The sequence below is a fragment of the Pezoporus wallicus genome, unplaced genomic scaffold (assembly GCF_028554395.1).
Source record: "Pezoporus wallicus isolate ANWC-B61680 ecotype Strahan unplaced genomic scaffold, APGP_CSIRO_Pwel_v1 contig_5116, whole genome shotgun sequence".
Classification (NCBI taxonomy): Eukaryota; Metazoa; Chordata; class Aves; order Psittaciformes; family Psittacidae; genus Pezoporus; species Pezoporus wallicus.
In genome coordinates, this window is record NW_026642000.1 from 854863 (window position 1) to 875188 (window position 20326).

Here is a 20326-nt window from a genome sequence, read left to right on the forward strand (position 1 = left end):
AATTTTAGAATGCAATGTCATGTATAAAAGCCAAGAATGTTATAGATAAAATTTTGAAATTTATTTTTATTAGAACTTAGTGGACATCCCTCTGTACAATGTTGCGTAAGCATCCACTTTTTGGATGTTGTATAACCAAAAAATATATTTCTACCAAAATAATTTTCTATATAAGGCAATAGGTACTCCAAAAGCCACACTGCCCTATTCCTGTCCTTCATCTGAAATCTATAACCCACTTTCTGTAACAAATTGGTTTAAAAACCCAAGAAGATATAATGCTTGTAAGAGAAAAGTATGCATCCTGAAATTGCCAATCTTTCAAAGTTCTCTTTTCTGCAATAATAACTCTTTTTACAGTTTACCATCAGAATGCCTGCATGTTTTTTTCCTACTATTCTGTCCTTTGTTACATTTTAATTGTATTTGCATTTATTTTTGTCTAGACACTAGTCCTGCCATTTTTTTTCCTTTAGTTAGAGGAATCTATCTGGTTTGTGTCAAAGCTAGGTTTTACTTGGGAAGGTCTTTACTAATTTATTGCCTTAAATGAAAAGCTATACTGGCAAAGTACTGACAGTCTTTGTAACAACTCAGAGGTTTTTTTCACAGAGGAAATTGACTATGTGCTGAAGCAGTAAGAAACTTTTTCTTCCAAAATCATAACCGTGACATGATCTTCCCAGTATTACAACTGTCACGGTGGATGATCCTTGGTACTTTGATTGCTAATAATGATCATGATTATCAATATAAATATATTTTTTAATGATGCTAGGTCAGCAACAATCCTGATATTGTGCCTTCTCATACGAAAGGTGTTTTTTAAGTGTTTGAGTTTAGTAGATTCCTTTATATGCTAGAGATAAACAAGCAGTGATAAAATATGTAATGATATGTTAGGTAAATTGAATTCTCTGTTATTGGAGGTTTAAGATAATTTCTTGAAAGCACTTGAGGCACAGCTGCTCTTGCTACTGTACTGGGACAGAAGAAAGACCGTGTGAATTATTTGTACAATTCAACAAACTTAATGAGGAGATGGAGTTAGGGATCTGAAGACCATTTTAAATGGTGACAGAAAGCAGTTGTGATGGATGCCTGGATGGCCGCACACAAAGAGTTGTGGTCAATGGCTCAATATCCGGCTGGAGACCAGTAACGAGTGGTGTCCCTCAGGGATCGGTGTTGGGACCGGTCTTGTTTAACATCTTCGTTGCTGACATGGACAGTGGGATTGAGTGCACCCTCAGCAAGTTTGCCGATGGCACCAAGCTGTGTGGTTCTGTTGATACGCTGTGGTTCTGTTGATACGTATGAATGGCATCCAGAGGGACCTTGACACGCTTGTGAGGTGGGCTGATGCCAACCTCATGAAGTTTAACCATGCCAAGTGCAAGGTCCTACACCTGGGTTGGAGCAATCCCAGGCACAGCTACAGGTTGGGCAGAGAAGAGATTCAGAGCAGCCCTGCGGAGAAGGACTTGGGGTGCTGGTCGATGAGAAAATGGACATGAGCCGGCTTCAGTGTATGCTTGTAGCCCAGAAAGCCAACCCTATCCTGGGCTGCATTGAAAGTTGTGTGACCAACAGGACAAAGGAGGTGATCCTGCCCCTCTACTCTGCTCTTGGCAGATCTCACCTGGATTATTGTGCGCAGTTCTGGTGTCCTCAACATAGAAAGGACATGGAACTGTTGGAACAAGTCCAAAGGAGGGCCACAAGGATGATCAGGGGACTGGAGCACCTCCCGTATGAAGACAGGCTGAGGAAGTTGGGTCTGTTCAGCCTGGAGAAGAGAAGGCTGCGTGGAGACCTCATAGCAGCCTTCCAGTATCTGAACGGGGCCTATAGGGATGCTGGGGAGGGACAATTCATTAGGGACTGTAGTGACAGGACAAGGGGTAACGGGTTAAAACTTAAACAGGGGAAGTTTAGATTGGATATAAGGAGGAAATTCTTTCCTGTTAGGGTGGTGAGGCACTGGAATGGATTGCCCAGAGAGGTTGTGAATGCTCCATCCCTGGCAGTGTTCAAGGCCAGGTTGGATGAAGCCTTGGGTGAGATTGTTTAGTGTGAGGTGTCCCTACCCACGGCAGGGGGGTTGGAACTAGATGATCTTAAGGTCCTTTCCAACCCTAACTATTCTATGGTTCTATGATTCTAAATCCAGCTTTAACAGCTGCTGTGTCAAATATAAACCTCAGAGACACTTCTACTCTTTTCTGCCCAAAACCTGTATTAAGTAGACCCTTGATAGCCTCCAGTTCATTCAAAAGAAAGCAAGCAGGATAGCTTTCTGAGCATATAATTTAAAATTTAGAGTTTTGTATGTTTTGAGTTCTTTTTCCCTTAGTCTGCATGTCATCAAGAGAAAAAAAGACTAAGAAAAGTTTGATTTGTTTATAATTCCAAACTGGATATCTAATTCTGGGAAAAGGAAGTCTTCTAGCCAAAGGACCACTGCACAGCCCAACCTCTTAAACCAAACGTAAGCTCACTGAGTTTCAAATTTTTCTTCAAAATTCTGCTAAGAGGAGACTCACAAAAAGAAATGTATTTCACCCAGTTTCAACTCTATTTATTTCTGTGTTTGACACTCGCATTGTCTAAAGTTCCCATACTGGTCCTGCTTTCCATTAACATTATTCTGATTTATACCATTTCTTATTCCGGGCACATGGTAATTTAGAATAAGAAAATGGGTTTAGGTTATGATCCTCTCCTTTTTTGTTTTACTTACTACCCGAAAGTTAATGTTGAATGAAAGAACTATGTAACTTTAATGTAGTAAATACTTGATATTCACTGTCAGGAGTTACACAGCCATACTGCTCATGGTGGCAGGTAAAATAGCAAACTTTCAAGGGTGATGAAAAGTTTTAAACAAAAATGGAAAACATACAGTTTTAGGAGTCAAAATAGGTAAGAGGCTTCAAAAAAACAGGTAACCTGTGAACCAAGTCAAAATTATGTTTGATGGTAACTACAGCTTTTTATGTTCAGTGAATAAATCAGGGCAGTTTCTCATCTTCCTGCACTTGAATACCTCCATTAGAGAAATCTATCATGCCTTCTGGGAAACAGTGTACTTTTCAGTAAGAGAAAGTGCACAAAGACCTTTACTATCATGTTGCCTTGTTACCAGGGACTGGTACTGGTTTACCATCATTCTTTATGTAACTTTTGTTTAAGTGCCTGGATTTTGCAAAGGATATTATGGATTAGTTTCTTGTTGCCATTTACCTTTTGTAATCAATTTTGTATTTTTTAATTCTTTCAGAATCGTGTAATACCTTGACAGGTACTTTGTGACACCAACTAGAGATGCCATGAAGAGCTGTGAATCAGGATGTACAGATGATGCATCCGTCTTTCAAAGTGTACTGCAGTTCTCAGAAAAGTCTTACATGCTTTGCACTTTGTAATCTATAGTGCTCTGTATGTACAGCAACCATTTTTCTGTGCCATTTTATACTATTTTGTGCTAAAATGTTATTACTTTCCAAAAGGCCAAGTGACAACTGGATGTCAGGAGAATCTGCGTCACTTTGTCATTTGAAAAAGGGAGCAGCAAGCAGTTTCAACCTAGTATAAGGATTTTTAAACCACATACCACTAGCAGAATTTGTGTTTTATGACATTTCTATAAAAGACAACTTAGCCTTGGCAATCTAACTGTAGATTGGTAGTAATAATAAGGTAGTAATCTACAAATGGAATATTTTATTTGCACTGGCTTCTATAAAGTAAAAGAAGTGATTGAAATTAGTTTTCACTATTGTTTCCAGATAGTTTCCACCCTCCTCCTGATCCTAAGAAAGATACAGTCATCCAGTTAATAATACTGTTATACAATAACTCTGTGTTTCTGTAAGGAAACATGTTTTGCATTATGATGCTAAGTTATTGTGACTGTGTGCTTTAACATTAGCTTTTATCTTTTTATCCTGTCACTGGAGATTACTTTCAAAAATAGAGATTTTCAAGCAAAAATATTAGTGGTCCCTGAACAAGTGTTCTACAGTTCATTTGGCATCCTGCTTCACAAGCTGCAGAAGAAATTGGATATTTACACCTTTTATCCATTGGTTGTCGTCATAATAAAAACATTTAATTAAAATGAACATTTCAGCTGCTAAGAGCAAAGCCTGATATCAGTAACCCAAACTCTCAGACCTGTTCTGCTCTTCAATTAGAAGTTTTCATTAGTTAAACCCCTCTTGAATTGCATTCTGTACCTCAGTGAGACAAATTTTGTAAGTAGAAGCAGTAAAATGGGCAGGAGAAAGAAACAGTAGAAGAAGAAAGAAGAAGTAGAAGCCTAGGAGTTTTCTCATGCAGGTTTAAAACCAGCTAGAGCCCTAATGCTCCTGTGAAGGAAAATTAAGATCTTTCTGAAATATGGATTGAATTTCCAGACAGGCTTTTGCTATAAGCCATTGTTACCCCTTTGAACTGCACCCAGAACTGAAGTAACTGCGAGAAGTGCAAAAGCCAAGTGAAGGATAAAACAGGTCACTATAGTCAGACTGCCAACGGCTTTTAGATGCCTTTTCGAGCATAACTCCAACCAATGTGATAAATCCATTCGTGTGATCTTTATTACACTGAAGTCTCACTTCAGTCTCACTTTAAGGGAGCCATCTTGACCTAATGAAGGAAGAAGTGGAAAAGCAGCTTACACTAAAGGGGTATTTTTTCAGCCTCTAGGACAACTAGCTTCACCATCAATTTTTAGATGGAAATATTTTCCATTGAGTAATAGTGACATGATCTGCTTCTTTCTTTCCAACCAGTTATGATGGAAAGAATCCCATCACATGTATATGGGAAATGTTAATTTTGGTACACTAACACTGGGAGAATGGGAAATTGAAAGCCAGCCATAGACGATAACAGTTTGTCACTTTCTTTTAGTGAACATCCAGAGAAGTGCTGTGTTAGCCCAAAGATGAAAGATGTCTACATTGGCCCACATCTTTTTGTAGCTCTGATGTGATCAGTAGGCAAAATAGAATTATACCAACAGAGGTGTCATTCCCACCAACAGTAGTGAGTGGAAAGAAGCTGCCATCTAAAATAGTGCTATTTTGCCCTTATCTTCCAGAGAAGTGGCATAATTGGAGTCTTTTTTATTAATATATAGGCATTATAGTAGAGTACTTCTGGAAATAAATTGATAATAAACATTGTTATGTTAAAATTTAGCAAAATACAATCAATCTTTTACACATGCGTTTTAACAAGCCCTACTGACCAAGCTGGAAAGAGGATTGTACTAGTAGGATTTTCAAAAAATACTACTTCAGTGGTGTTGACTAAATATGAAATCTGAGACCAGTGAAATCAGTGGCAATTTTCCTACAGATTATGCAGAGCCAACATTTTTGCCTAATTACTCAGAGTTAGCCAGTATTAGGTTGGCAGCCATATCCCAAGAGATCAGAGATATTTCAAATCAAGTAGAGTTTCTAGATGACAACAACAGTTAAGCAGCAAGAGAGTTAAAAAGTCACCAATAATGATATAATAATGGAAAATTAATTTTTTTCCATCCTCACAATCAGCATTTCCTAATTAAAAAAAAAAAAAATACACTCTGTTAACATATTTACTGAGAAAACATTCCAGTCACTGTAATATTAAGAGCTAACATGATGATAGTTTATTTTCATGAATTCAATATACAGCGTCATAAGACTGTGGAGATATGTCTATCAAATCCAAGAAGTAAATGTCACAGCCACGTTAAAAATGATAAATCACAAATATACTGAAAACAACAAAACACTGTAAAGCTTATAGTCATCAATGATAATTTAAATTATTAGCAATGTCTAAAATTTCACAAATCATAGTAGTACATTAATACCAGTGTTAACTTGTAATAACTATACTGTAGATTTAAATTCTCTATCACTTGTCACAGATCATGACCTAATTACACGTGGCACTAGTCTACGAAATAAGTAACAGGGCTCAATATGTTTACTTTTCAGTAGCTACAATCACTAACATCAGGAATAATTACCTCCTGAAATTATTTTCATCCCCTTCTCTGTATGTTAGCACATATAAGTACACTTCTCTATTTGAGTTATATCATCTAGCAAAATTACTGGCAATGTCAACTTCTAAGTGGTCATGCTTATCTTAAACTCTTATGCAAAATCCTTTGAAACAGCTTCTATAAAATTTGGAGCAGACATGAGTATTGTAAATGTGCAAATGATGGCGAAAAGGGTGAATGCAACCAGGCATAATCTGTCTATGACAGCAGCTGCAAATTTCCACTCACTGCAGATCTCTTCACCCTCGTCTTGTTTCCTAAAGCGCATTGCTATGAACTGAACTTCCTCCAGAATCTTCACAATCATCACTGGAACAGTATCTGTTAAAGCTTTCTTTTGAACAAGGTCAGTATCTTCTGGTAAGGAGCAAGTAATCTTCCCACTCTTGCTACCCAGATCATTGTTTTGGAGGCAGCATGGATTATCCATCGTATGGTAGCTATAGATCGTGTTGCCATTGCTGGACTGGTGGCCAGGCAGAACATTCATCTCCATGCTGCTTACGCTCAGATGGTGCTTGGGATAGCTATATTTGCAAGAGAGGGGCTTTATACTTTCCCCAGGTTTTTTCATTCGTAAAAACCAAGCACACCAATTCAGCAGGATGACACGGACCTGAAAGAGAGTGATCATAATAGAAATAAAGGCAACTCCCTGCATTTAAAACATTTTTGAAAAATTTTGTGACTATTATAGTTAGCCTGTATGGTCCTTTAGAAAGACTGACTGACTTCTGTGTTCTCCAGCTATCTGCTTTGAAATTGTTTTCTGTGGGAGGTATCTGGCTTCCTTCCAAGGATGACCTTTTCTTAGATATGTCTTAAACATAGAAGTGTTGAATTCCCACTTAGCTTATAAAGCAAAAGAGATGTAAAATCTTACTTTACAAAATGATTCTTGAAGTACTATCTTTAGCAAACAATCCCAGACCTCGGCACAAAATTTGCTGCGTTTCAACCATTTCTCAGTTAGTATGGAAACAGATACACCTAAATATTAGTGTGTTCAATGATTCGGTTCTGCTGAAAAAAAACACACACTATGCAACTGGCTAACAGCTGGGTTTAGCACATTCTCCACCCCAATCTCTATTGTTTAAATAAACAGCCTCGGTTGTTTTTCCTTGTTGTGTTTTGGTTTTGGTTTGGTTTTGGGGTTTTGTTTTTTTTTTCTTAATTTGAAAGTCATTTTAACACTCCTTTGAAGAGTTCAGCCAGATAATACAGCAAACCCTTTAAAACGCATACTAGTAAACCAATTAACTTGAGCAGTTCAAAATCTGAATGCTGTTATTAACTGCTGTCATTTCCCTGTTCTCTGGTGTACAAGTGCTCTGGTGTATCACAAAAGCTCTCTAACCTGCACATGACAGATTTCTTTTTTTCTTGTCAAGGTCATCAAATAAGCTAACACCAGAGAATAAGTCCAGTATTTTTTCCAGTGAACTGATCTTCAGATGTCTTGTCTGAAATCTGAGCCTGCTATGCTTTCTACTGTTTTCTGAGAGAGGCGCTAAAAACGTGAAATGAGGAACTCAATAATTTAGTTAGGACAGCTAACTAAATCAGTAAAATCTTGTAATTATAAAGTCCCTCAGATATTATGTGTACAAAATGCACATTTGCAGTGTGCTTGTGAGAGTTCCTTCGGGAAGGTAGGTGGGCTTTTTAATGAGTTTATTATTCTGGCTACAAGTCAAATTATCTGATGTCCAGGAGCGAACAGACACGATGCAGTCCTGGCCCAGGACTCTCTTTTAATTCTGCTCCAGTCACTTTGGCCATGTTTGACTCAGCACCACACTTATTTCTGAAGCTGTTTTAGGTGCAGGATTAGTTGTCTCCTGTATTTACAAAGAACAGATGCAGGGATGGGAAAACTATAGCTAACACTTTGAGTTGCTGCTGTAGTGACAAACATCATTTCAGAAAGGAGGAGGCATTAAATACCACAGGTGGGACTAATAATAGCAAAAGCCCTAAACAACGACCAGTGTAAGATGGTTACAGTTTCTAATTCTGGAATGTGAGCTCTCCTGAACCACAGGGCTGTGCCATTTTCTGTAAGCCTTTCTGCTTCTCTCCCACTAATGGATCTTTTATACTACATCCTGAAAGACTATTTTCCTGTAATTCATATTATTCTGTTTTCATTGTGGTCTTTAAATATTTTATTAATTCCTCCATGGTCAACAGAGACAAGTAGAAAACTATAATGTAGCAGCATAAAAAACTGATCCTGCGTTTAATTGAACTTACTTAATTACAATGTCCTCTGCTTATGGACATAAAATAGAACATCATGGAACAAAATAAAGGTCTTAATTGCAACTATATATCAACAGTATCTGTGGCAAAGGGGAGAGAGAAATTAGTTATCCAGTACGGTGAAATTCCAAAATCCTAAGCCAGACAAACTTTGTTATTAGAAAATAAATAACTCTTAACTCTTAACTCTAGAATTTGCCTAGACTTCAAAAAGCCTATTTCCTTGAAAACAGACACTCAGACATCAACCTGTTCTTACCATACCAGTTAATTGAGAAGACAGCTGCAGCATAAGGGTCGCTGGAAAACAGTCCAGGCATGATAGTATGGCACTGAAACCCATTCCTGATTGTCTGTTCCCAAACTGCTTCTTAGATGGACTTTCTTTAATGCTTTTTTCCATGCTAGTTCAGGTGACATTGCCAGAAGTGCCAAGCAGCCAGCAGCTCTCACTTTTCAACCAAGTAGCCAACAAATGCCCTGACTGCAGACTTTGGATTTAATGCCTCTCCTGGAAAATGTTGGCTTTAGTAAGTCATCAAAGATTAATAGAAAGGAAAGCAGAATTCTCAGCAGCGGAGTAAGGGAAGAAATGGGCATCTACAGAGAGGCTATATACTAACATGCACATCTCTTCCTTCTGGTTCAAAGGCCAAGCACAGAGCCCTTGAGAGACAAGCAGGGGAAAAAAAGATGCTCCACTGTAAATAGTTTAGAAAGTGGGAGTTTAGGCAATGCAGTCAGTCAAATTTTATAGATGTGGAATTGCTCCCACACAAGACCAATGCCTTCCCCTACAGCTTCCTCCACTAGCTAATTCAATTTAATCACGAGGTGAGAACAATCCTGTAACAACATCCAGTGAATCAGGGTTAGAGCTTTGCAATAAACTGATGTCTGGTTTTGGCACATTTTTGTGGAGTCAGCCTCTTCCCTACATGCTTGGCATTCATCCTTTTTCTCTTGAGATCTCACAACCCTGTCAGCTTGCCTGATCTACAGCATTCACAGCCTATCAGCTGTGCTTCACAGTAATGGCTTCCACAGTTCTGCTTCCCAATGGCATTTTGTTTTTAATATATGCCAGTTCAGCTGTTAGGCAACTGAACAAGGCTCCTCAAAAGCGAGAATCTGCTGCATGCTGAGTTTCCAACCAATAGAGCAAGAGACTGGTAGAGAGCAAGAGACTGGTAGAGAGCAAGAGCTGACCTGCAGGACCTGTGAGCACATTTAACATGAGCCATTGTGTCTAGGCTCCTCAAAAACAGACAAAACAATAAAATTGTCAAGTGAGAGCTGTTGTGCTGCCACATACCCTGTCCGTGCAGACCTCTGAAGTATGTTTACTGAGATTTGTGCCCTCAGGTCTTGCTTACACACAGATTCGCCCAGAACACACATGTGCCTCTGTTTTGAAAGTAGGATGATTTTAAACAATACAGCACATTAAGAAATTGTTAGTATGGTTAATTGCTAGTGGACTTTATTTATTTATTTACTTTTTTTAATTTGCGTTAATGCTGCAGTTTATTTTTAGAAAGGCTAAATTAGAAAGCTGTTCTGTGCTCAGGCTTATGTTGGTAACCATGTGACATTCAACATCATGTCAGGATAACTGTCGAGCATGACAGATGTGGTGAGTGAGATATCAGAGGATGTTGTACAACCAGACTTCTGTGAAACCAAGGTCGGTAGGTAGCTAACTGTGACCATTTGTATCTGTTTCTGCTTTCATTCCTTTGCTTTTTGTAAACACAAAGTATACCTTGCTTATTCTAAAATCTATTCTTAGGAAAAGAAAAGAGAGAAAAACAAATCATTATCTTTTAAGTTTAAAATCTAAAGGTAACCCATTCTTCCTAACGGCCAGCTGGCATTGGTACCAGACTTCAATGGGCTAACCTAGTCTGCTGCTGCAGAGGAAAGAGGGTCCACATGTTAATGCACAGAGAGCCGATCAGATGATAGCAGATAAAATTGTTTTTCCACACAGACAAATGGATATGGTTCAGCAAAAGGCATATTTCCCAGCCAAGAAAGACAAGGGGTCTCCTTAGTACAGCCAGACTAACACTGCAGTGTTGCTTCTCTGTTTCTGCTGGTGGTGAAGTAACTGAGCTCAAAGATGTGAGAAGCACAGCTTGAGTTCAGTATTCAACACCATTACCACTCTGTGGTATTGAGGTTTCTGATCTACCAGCAACTCAGACAGCCGGCTCATAACTGAAAGAGTTGCAGACAGAAGTCAATTGGCTTCACCTCCTGTCTTTGTTTCAGGAGATTACAGCTCTGTCATGAACTACAGTGAGAAACTTTGTAAAGGCACAAAGTAGGCACTCGGCCCAGCAGAGACTAGTATGTGTTTGTTTAGTACTTTGAAATGTCACATTCTATTAGTACTGGTGTGGGATCAGAAATCAAGTCTACCCACAGGATTAACACTTGTAAAGATGCTGAGCAAGATTACTCTGCCATGACTCAACCACCCCACTGTAAATTTAAATAAAACCTTCATAACAGATACTGCAAAACCAAATTTAGTATGTTTGCTCTTTCCCTCCAGTAGCAAATTTAAGCGTCAAACATATTGTCTGCAGCTGACAGCTCAGATCAGTGGAGAACAACTGTTTCTCTCTATAACTAGTTTATTTTAGCTTTTAGATTACTTTTTTCATTCAGTAGACTGTTAAATATTTACTGCCAAAGCTGCTTACCCATTTGGGCATCTTTCCCGCTTGTGGGTCATGATGGTGAAACTGCAGAACCAGTACTGTTACCACCACAGACAGCCCAACAATGACCATGATGCTAGCAAAATACTGAGCTGCAAGTAAAAGAAGACTTGGTTAGGAAGAGAGAACACAAATAAAAGGCAAATAATATTCACTGGTTGTGCTTTAAGATCTACATTTGAGAAGCACTGCGTAACATCCAAACATCCTCTTCTCTGGTATTCCCTGCTGGAGCATTTGAGGCCTTTGAGGTTTTCAGTGTATCTGCTCACCTATCTCCTCTCCAGCAAGGGAAGGGCTAGAACCAGTGAAAGGCATAAACTCCTTGTTTTTTTTTTTTCCTAGAGAGGAATGTAAAGCTACCTGCAAAGAACCATCTCCCTGCCTGTTGCCAGGACAGCAAGAAGCTGAGCTGACAAGACCAGCTGAGCATCAGCATCCCCAGTGCTGATCCATACCACAATACCAGCAGAGATGCTGCATAGTGTCCTCACAGTGTCACTGGAACCCTCAGAAAGTGTCACCAGACCCCACTCCCTCCCTCACCCCACCACTGCTCACAAGGTGTTAGTCGTATTTTTTAGCATCCTCCTTAGCCCCTCAAGACCACTTCTTTTTGTTCCTGTGAAAGCACCCTACACCCTTGCTTACCACTAAATTTAAGCCTGCCTTACAGGAAAGAAATCAGTATCTTGAAAGCAAGAACTGAGACTTGAAGCTGTATCTCCTAAGTGGCAGTACAGCTTCCTCAAGCAATGACTGAGGCTAATGCACTGGAGTGTAAAGCAGAATTACCCACAGGGCTAATGGCATTTGAAGGCGGCTGTGGCAAAGTATCAGAGAGCATTACTGCTGGCTGCTACGATGGGGCAATGTGGGACAGCATGTGACAGTGCCCCAGACTGCAATATCCTCCCTTCCTCAGTCCTTCCTCCTGCAGCTTGCAGAAAAAGCCAGAAATTCAGTACAAGCTCCAAGACAAGTTTTGTTCCAGCTGTTTCTTGATACAGATTCCTACTGTCTCAGCAGCAAAAAGCTTGTTCATAATAATGGGGTTCTCAGCCTTCCTGAAAACAATGCTGCAATTGCTTCAAGAGGTGGGCATGGCTTTCCATGGCAAAACAAATTACGCAGCTGGATTAGAATAGTCCTGAAGGTGAGGTGAATTGAAGGGTCTCTGTTGCACTTGCTCATGAAAAAACAGTCAGGCAGAAGTAGAGTAAAACAGGAACTCAGGTCTCAGGGAAGCTGGCTGATCTGATTCTCATATGCCCCTCGTAACAGAAACACAACAGTATTGCTATTTCTGGTTTAAATACTGCCATTAAGTCATTAAATCTCTTCCATAATTTCTACACATTTTGATGCCACCAGAATTCAAAGGCCTGAAATGCTCTATTTAAAATGATGTTGGCTAGGATTTTTCACAGATCCTTAGAAAATTAGTCACCTGATTCAATTTAGAAACAACTTGGTATTATCTGACTCAAGATCCCAGCCAATGATTACCAAAGGAATTCACACTCTCAGTTTTTTGCACCATAAACCCAGGAACAGAGGGCATGACCTATGAAGACTTGCTAGTAAACAGGAAAAACAGTTTTATCAGGAACAGACTGTAACTGTAGAGGACCTGTGAATGCATAAAGAAAGATGTTTTATGGTTTGTCTGGTGATAGGCAAGGAAGATAGCTGGGTGTCCATCATCTGCATTTGGAGGTGGGAGCACTTCTGTTCAAGGTACAGTGAAGTTTTCAATTGGAAAGTAAGGATGGAATGTGGTACTTCAGATGTATTACCAATATCAGGTAATCAAATGTCACAACATATCTGTGAAATAAGCAGGTAGACCTATGCAGCCCAGGTAGTTGCAGATGCTGTATTTAATTTTGGGGGAAATGAATTTCACATTCATTTGCATCCCAAAGCCTTGGAGCAGACCAAACCTACTTTAGGGCTGGATTTCTCCAACCCTGAAGAACCAGCAGTGAAAGGGAAGGAAGGAAGTAGCAGTGCCTGGCACACCTGCCACATCAGCCTTCCACATCTCTAACTGGGGATTTGATGAAGGCCCTCATGCACCTCCCCTAAAGCATGGCTTAATCCTCCTCCAGTCCACTGGCTCAGCATCTCTGTTCCTGGCAGTCTTTAATCCTCACATCAGCCAAAACAAGCCCATCACTTGGTGAAAGCTACAAAGGCTGCTGTCCCTTTTCACCTCTACCACCACCTCTGATATGACCATGACTCAACCTTCTCCAGTAAGCATGTGAGCAGAGGAGCCTATGTGCTGAAAGGATCAAGCTACAATGTGCATAGATAACATGTTCCTCAAAACCACAGGATTGCAGTCTTCATTCACTTTGCCCGAGCCCCAAAAGGCCCTGTATTAGCACACTGTGTTCCTGTGCCTCCACTGATGTGCTGAGCACAGAAACAGGATGCTTTCCTGTGAGATGTGGCATGGGAGACAAGCAGTGGAGTAAGTACTGAGCTTTGGTGTCCCAAGTGGCAGCCACAGACCAGCCACCAGACTTTTTTTTTGCCAGTATTTTCAGTCCATCTTAAAAGCCTACAGCAGTTATGCAGTTAAGGCTTTGAAGCTGCTGCTCCCACAAAGTCCTACCCCATGTGTCTCTTTGCAGGGGTAAATGCAAATCTGATTTTACAAAGAAACTTCATTTAAACTGCAGAAGGGAAATGCTCAGCAACTTTCACTAAGCATCTCTCTGTATCCTACTTAAGAGCTACTGGTAGATCATTCCTGGTATGGATGGGTCAGCTTGCATGCTTTACAAATTTCTTCACCATGGGCAATGTAAGGAACTTCACTGTATTTGAAAGAGCATTTGAAATTCCAGACTCCAGTGTATTTGAAAGAGCAGGGACCTTGTTGCTGTATGTCAGCTACTCTGAGGCACAGCTGGGAAGGGACAGACCTCTCCTGGAGGGGAACTGCCTCATTGCTCTATGCCCTGGCTCATACCCTCTGCCCTGGACAGCTGCCACAGGCCAGCACAAGGAACCAGAAGACCTTTGTTTGGAGCCCCTCAATATCCCTAACTTTACACAGAGACATGCCCCAAGGATACTGAGGTCTGCACCGTACATTGCTAGAACCTATTCATGTGTTTTTGAACCTGCATGCTGCTTTGTATATGTGAATGGAAAAGCTCTTTGGGATGCTCGGTTGAATCACTGACAACAGCTATTTGTTCTTGCAGGCAACTTCAGACATTGCCTATATCAAAAGGATGGCAATGACTTGCAATTCATAACTTGAGGGGCCTCCAGTACCATTTTTGGACCTTCTGTCTTAAAAGAGTGAAAGACTTCAGGATTGGATGCTGTGTCTTTCTTTTAGTTATGGTACTTATAGAGGGCATAGGGAAAGTGTTTTTGTTGTGTTTTCAAACTCGTCTCCTCTCACATGCTTTTGAAGAACAGAAGTGCGTGTTTGAAAAGTAAAACTGTTTTTTTTTTTTTTCAATACTGAAAAAGTATCCAGGACTCATGGCTTGGGGAAAAGCGCCTTTGATCATAGGCATGAAAATAACAGCTGCTGCAAATGAGAACTTCTGTTTCACTTAAGAACTTGAGCAGGGTCCTGCCACCAGCGAGATACTAGACATGAACATGAAACAGAAAGGGGGAAAGCACTCCACAAAATCAAAAAGAGACAGTGAAGTGGCAGCAGCTGAGAGCATACAAGCAGATGACAGAAGATGTAACAGGAGATTAATCTCATTTTCTCTCTCTAGTCAGAACCACTAATGCCTTATGCTCCTAATTTAAGCAATCTGTAACTCCTGGAGGTGGCAAACACCATATTGCTTCCTTGTCTTAACAATTTGCAGCTTCACTTGCTGTATGACTATCTGCAAGAAATCACTTGAAGCATCTGCTGCCAACATACTTATTCACAGCCTAAAACTTTCATTCTTACTGAAATAATGTAGGCATGATAACGAATGGCAAGGAGGGGCAAGCTGCAAGTAAGTGATGATAGTAGAGCCCTAAGCAGCGAGTAAGTGTGGTTTTTAAAGAAGCAAAGGAGCTCAACAGAAGAAGAAAGAAATGCAGGTTTGTTACCTGGAGGTCAAGTCAACTTAATTTTAGTGTGCACTATTTTATACATCTTGCCAAGATGTCAAGCATCACATGGATGTTAATCATGGGAAGCAAGTTCCTCATATTCATAAGTCCACATTCCCCTTTCAAACACTCTTTGCACACACCAGCTTTCAGGTGTTCCATGCTTTCTGCTACAAAACTCCTTTCAGAGCAAAATACAGAGTCTTGATCCAAACCTAATGGTGATGTTTTGGAGAGAGCTGGAAGGCAATAATAATTTGCAGCATTTAGGAGTTATTTGGGCATGGAAAAAAAAAATCAGAATTACTAAGCACTTCTGTGCAAGTGGACGCCTTGAGTTTTCAGGTATAGAAAGTGTTTAAGGTAGAAACAAATCATCTGACTGGCCTGAGGTCTGAACGTTTCATGTAAAGATGTGGCTTTGGGGCGGAGGCAAACCTTAGCTGTGTTGACAAAGTACTTTGAAAGTGACACTTTCTCAGAGCCCTGGCTGGGGTGAAGGGAGGGACTGGAGCTTCTGGCAGCTTTGGTCTCAAGCTGAAAGTGTCCTATGTTGGGTGCTCCTAGCTGTTTCTGTGCATGACTGTACTTTCTGTGCCACCGGGGGTTGAAATCACAGACTCCAGTTATTTTTGGACCAATACAGGAGTGCAGAGCTGGGGGGGATTTTCAAAGTAAGCATTTTAGGGTCTTTCTCTGTACTGTGTCACCTTGCTCCCACACTGGTGGGACTGCAGCAGAGTAAAAAAGAGGTGAGAGCAAGGTGGATATAGGTGGATGGAGGTGGGGCTTCTCAGAGAGGAGAGAGGAGTGGACACGTTAAGTCATGTTCCTTAACATGATTCCTTATCATGAACTTGTTCTTAATGCATGATTTCCTAGCCTTAATTACAAGGTTGCTTTCAAATGTAAAACAGAGTTTAATGAAATGGGTCAGGGATATTGAAACTGGAAACAGGGAGGCAGAATACTCTTTAAAAAAAATTGAATTCAGGCATGTGTCTTGCCTAAGGAAGTGTCGTGGTTTAAAGCCAGTCAGCCACACAGTTTCTACTCCCCCCCTCCCCACCTCCAACCCTGCTCCGAGAGGGATGGCAGAGAGAATCGAAAGAATGTAACTCCCACGGGCTGAGATAAGAACAGTTCAGTAACTGAGGTATAACACAAACCACTACTGCTACCACCAATAATAATAATGATAAGAGAAAATAACATGGGAAGAGAATACAATACCACCTGCTGGAACAAGCCCGACCCAGAAGAGAGAGAGTGCCCTTCCGGGTAACTCCCAGTTACTTCCCTGGGCATGACATGCTGTGGTATAGAATACCTCTTTGGCTAGTTTGGGTCAGGTGTCCTGTCTCTGCTTCCTCCCATCCTCCCCTTCTCCCTGGCAGAGCATGACACTCACAAAGTCCTTGGTTAAACATTACTTAGCAACAACTAAAAACATCGGTGTTAACAGCTCTGTTCCCAGGATGAAAGTCAAAACACAGCACCTCACCAGCTACTAAGAAGGAGAAAAATTGACTGCTACTGCTAAACCCAGGACAGGAAGGAACTCATTCTTTCTTCAGAGATGGTCATAAAACCATTATCAAAACCAGATCTGATTATACAGTGCTATTTACATGGATCATATTGTCTTTACAGAAATAAAAAAAAAAGCCTTCCAGTTGAGATCAAAATACCTTAAGTGGAGTTCTCAAGTGAATTACCTAAGCCTTTTGTTTCAATGGGTGGGACCTCAGCTTGTACAGAGCTCTAATTAAAATAACAGTATTTGTTTCATTTTGATTTGGTCATGGAACCAGGAAATCAACAAAGTGGGACATGGATACGCCCTCTTACTTAACGCGCTAGACTGAGTGCAACAGTGTTACATGGTACGCCCAGAAAGGCTCATCAAGTTCCCATAAAATTACATGTATTTGTAGTGTTAAACAAATAAATGCATAATTGCACAGGTTTTTAGAAGCAGAAAGAAAAATTGTTGTAGTGTACCTGAGCTGTATGGCACAGGGTTTATAATTTTGCCTAGGGATTAGTACACTCAGACCAGTAGTTTCAGGTGTGCAACACATCTGGAGTTCTCTGCATTACTCTATAGCCTTTCTTCAAGTAATGAACTCCAGCTTCCTACTTACAGACTCTTGATAAAAGTATTTTTAAGGAGAGAAATCAAAAGTAAGTCAAATCACGAGTGCAGGCAGACACGTTTCTGCAAGGCATGATTAATCTATACTAGGAAGGGTGAGTTTAGGACACATCTGCTTCTCTATAGTCATGGTCTGAAAGCCTTTTTGGAGCTGCACTCCAGCGATTTTAAGCGCCAGGAGGGAACTCCAGGACCCTGTAGTGAAACAAGCCTTGTTCATGTAGTCACCTTGTGTTGGATTCTGGCCAAACTCTTGTGTTTGTAGCTATCCTGGGACTTTAATGCTTCTGATCAAAATGGCTGAGCTGATTTCTGTTGCTATGGGTGGTTAATGTTTTAAACAGAAATAGGTGTCTTTGCTCTGGTTCCCAGACTTCTCCCTTTTTCAGCATCACATATGAGTTTGCAGAAAGGCAGGATTTAACTTTTGAAAGATTACAGTGCTTTGCACACATGCATGGGCTTCAGAAATGTCTTGTTTCCCCCAAAAGGGAGGTGCTCCTAGTGCAGACATTTTGCGAGGCAAGGAGTAGCTAGTCACTGATGTGAATGCAAGCCCCAAGAAAGCTGAGTTCTGGTGTCCAAAGGTGTTGATTAGCCTGCTGTTGATTTCTAGGCCAAACTTTTTAGTCTGTTCTTTACAGAAAGTAATTTGGTTGGTTTTAACCTGTATTAACATAACAGTCAGTAGACTATATAGAAATTGGAGTCCCTTGTGTGGGCAAGTTAGACATGTGGAATGAAAGATTCTCTGCTCTGGGCAGTGTTAAGAACACACAGACAATGCAGAGGACATACCAAGGAAGAGGGGAGCCACTTTGCAGAGAGGTAGAAAAAAGCAAGTGTCTTGCCCCACCTGCCTCCTTGTGATTATTTAGGCTGAGAGGTGCTTCATTTATTGTAAATGTAAGTTGAAGTCAAGGGAGAGTGGCCTCAACTGAGAAGAACTGGGATGTGATTTCAACATTTCTTTGCAAATTTACCGATCTCAGAAGGTAGTTCTTCTCTTGGTGTCATATTTGACTAGCTTTCCTTTGCTATTTGGAGTGGAGCAATGACTTAGAAGCAGGGCTTTAAACTAGGAATGCTGTGGAAGGGAGACTACAACCCAAATTTAAATGGAGAAACAGTGGACAAGGATGGAAAAAAAGTGGTGCTGGGCAGCCAGAGGAAGAATGACCTCAGGATGGTGACAACAACATGGATGGGCTTACCTCCAGAGTCTGTTAAATATGCAGGAACAACTGGAACTCTGTGTATGGTCATGAAACAGTAATACTGCTGGGACAACTGAGACGTGAAGGAACATCTCTCATTACCTGAATGCTCTGATGCATAGCTACAAGCTTTTTAGGAGGAGCAGGCAACAAAGACATCGTGGGCTGCCCTCTATGTGAAGGAGCCACTTTGATATGAAGGGCCCCTCTATGGAATGGATGAATGCAGCTTGTAGGTCAGGTTCAGTGAAGAGCTCTTCAGTGAGAGTGAAGCTGTGGTGGTATTGCATTCTCCAAACACAGTGGATACAGGGATGGGACTTTCTTAAAACAACTAAGGGAAGCCTCCGTATCACAGATCCTGGTTGCCACAGGAGACTTGGATCTCCTTGATGTCTGCTGAAAAGGCAACACAGTGTAATGCAAACAGTCAAAGATTTCTGAAGGATGTAAGCAATAATACTCGATAAAAGGACAGGCCAGGCCAATCAGATGTGGTGCACAACTGGCTCTGTTCTTCGCTACCAATGAAGAACTGTTTGGCAACATGATAATCAATGGCAGCCTCAGTATAGTTATTATGAAAAGTGGGAGTTCAAGATCATGAAGGGAGTGAGGAATTCAAATGGCAGAGTATAGACCTTGGACTTCATGTGAACAGACTTCAATTTTTTTGAGGAACTAGTACCTGGGATCCCACTGGAAGAAGCCCTGAAAGATAAAGTGGCACAAGAATACTTCAAGGGCTTAAAGTACAGCAGCCTCAAACTGCAAGAAAAGTCTGTTCTATTACTTAAAGAAATAAGCAAGCACATCAGGACACAAGCATAGCTAAACTGGGAGCTCATGGTGAAGCTCCAGTGCAGAAAAAGTGGTATGCAGGAAGGAGGGACAGGCTGCAAAATGAAATGCCTGTGCATTGGTGTTAGGAATGTTATATAGCTCAGGAGCTGAGACTGCCAAGGGAGTCAAGGGGAACAGGAAGAGTTTCTACCACTACACAAACAGTAAAAAGCTGAACAAGCAAAATATGGGCTTGCTGCTGAGTGGAGAGGATGATCTAGTGGCAGTGGACAGAGATACAGTGAAGACAGTATGTACAGTTTTCACCACCAAGGTCTCCTATGTCTCCATACTTAGCGACATGGTTAAAGGAATGGGAAAACAACCACCAGTGGATCAGGATGGAGTCAAGGATTGACTGTGAGATCTGAACCTGAAGAAGTGCATGGGATCATCTAGGTGTCACGAAGAGTCCTAAGGGTGTCCTTGCAAGGTCATGGAGGTGGAGTAAGATCCCTGACAACTGGAGAAAGACAGATGTTGTATGCATCTTCAAGAAAGTCCAAAATGACAATCCAGAGAAGTACAGCTCTGTCTTTCTGACTCTGGTCACTGGATAAATCAGGAAGCAAATCCTTGGGGAACATTTCTGGACACTTGAGGGAGAAAGTGGTGACTGGGAGCAGTCAGCCTCCATTTGTCAAGGTTAAATCATGTCTGACCAACATGATTGTCTTCTACAATAAAATAGCAATATTTGCATATAAGAGGAGAGCAGTAGATCTCATTAATATCAAATTCAGAAAGGCTTTTGACACAGTCTTCCACTTCTGAGGTCCTTTATACCCTGAACTATCTTGTGATCCTATGGAACAAGAGATTCCATTGCAACAGTATTGTTGAGTTTCAAAGCATGGAGGCTGAGCACACTCCAGTGTGTGAGGGTTTAGTTTTCTTCTGGGCTGTAACAGGGAAGCATCAGATGACAGTAGCCACAAGA

At 40.8% G+C, this 20326-nt stretch overlaps 1 protein-coding gene across 2 annotated transcripts in view; it reads right to left on the reverse strand.

Annotated features, from left to right (window-relative positions):
- Nucleotides 1-5651: 5651 nt before the first annotated feature.
- The window catches only part of LOC130608527 (neuronal acetylcholine receptor subunit alpha-7-like), a 55539-nt gene continuing 40864 nt past the window's right edge, over nucleotides 5652-20326 (reverse strand). For both annotated transcript variants that reach the window (XM_057426493.1, XM_057426492.1), the window contains 2 exons: nucleotides 11056-11165; nucleotides 5652-6689 (listed from right to left, as the gene is read on the reverse strand). In XM_057426493.1, the coding sequence (XP_057282476.1) occupies nucleotides 6165-6689; nucleotides 11056-11165 (635 nt within the window). In that variant the 3' untranslated portion in view covers nucleotides 5652-6164. The remainder of the gene's footprint in view (nucleotides 6690-11055; nucleotides 11166-20326) is intronic.